We start from the raw sequence: 408 nt of genomic DNA, 5'->3' as shown, positions 1-408 counted from the left end.
GATTTCCTGGAGGCAGGAAAAACCAACCTGCGCCGTTGCACCTACCTAGTGCTGGATGAGGCTGATCGTATGTTGGACATGGGATTTGAACCCCAAATCCGCAAAATTGTTGACCAAATTAGAGTAAGTACAGTTTTCACTTGGAACATGTACAGTATTTAAAAGTTCATGGATGTTAACATTACATATACATTCTTCTAGATCAGGGGTCTTCCAACGTTTTTCAGGGCAAGAACCCCTTATATATAGAGGCAGTAGAGACATGGAGCAGGGATTCCCTGATACAAGCTGAGCTACATGTTAAGCATATAGCCTTCGTTATTAATAGAAAGTAACCATATTATTATTAAGAATAAATTATATGTATATTAAGAGGGTAGATCAGAACTATGCACATTATTGTTGTTG

At 38.2% G+C, this 408-nt stretch overlaps 1 protein-coding gene across 1 annotated transcript in view; it reads left to right on the top strand.

The window, feature by feature from the left end:
* ddx17 (DEAD-box helicase 17) overlaps positions 1-408 on the top strand; it is a 25,089-nt gene that overhangs the window by 7,505 nt on the left and 17,176 nt on the right. The window contains exon 7 of the mRNA XM_016247638.1: positions 1-123. Within this exon, the coding sequence (XP_016103124.1) occupies positions 1-123 (123 nt within the window). The remainder of the gene's footprint in view (positions 124-408) is intronic.

Source organism: Sinocyclocheilus grahami, unplaced genomic scaffold, assembly GCF_001515645.1.
Source record: "Sinocyclocheilus grahami isolate Dianchi unplaced genomic scaffold, SAMN03320097.WGS_v1.1 scaffold846.1, whole genome shotgun sequence".
Taxonomy (NCBI): domain Eukaryota; kingdom Metazoa; phylum Chordata; class Actinopteri; order Cypriniformes; family Cyprinidae; genus Sinocyclocheilus; species Sinocyclocheilus grahami.
Note: the sequence above shows the minus strand (reverse complement) of the source record. Positions and strands in the feature narration are given on the sequence as shown.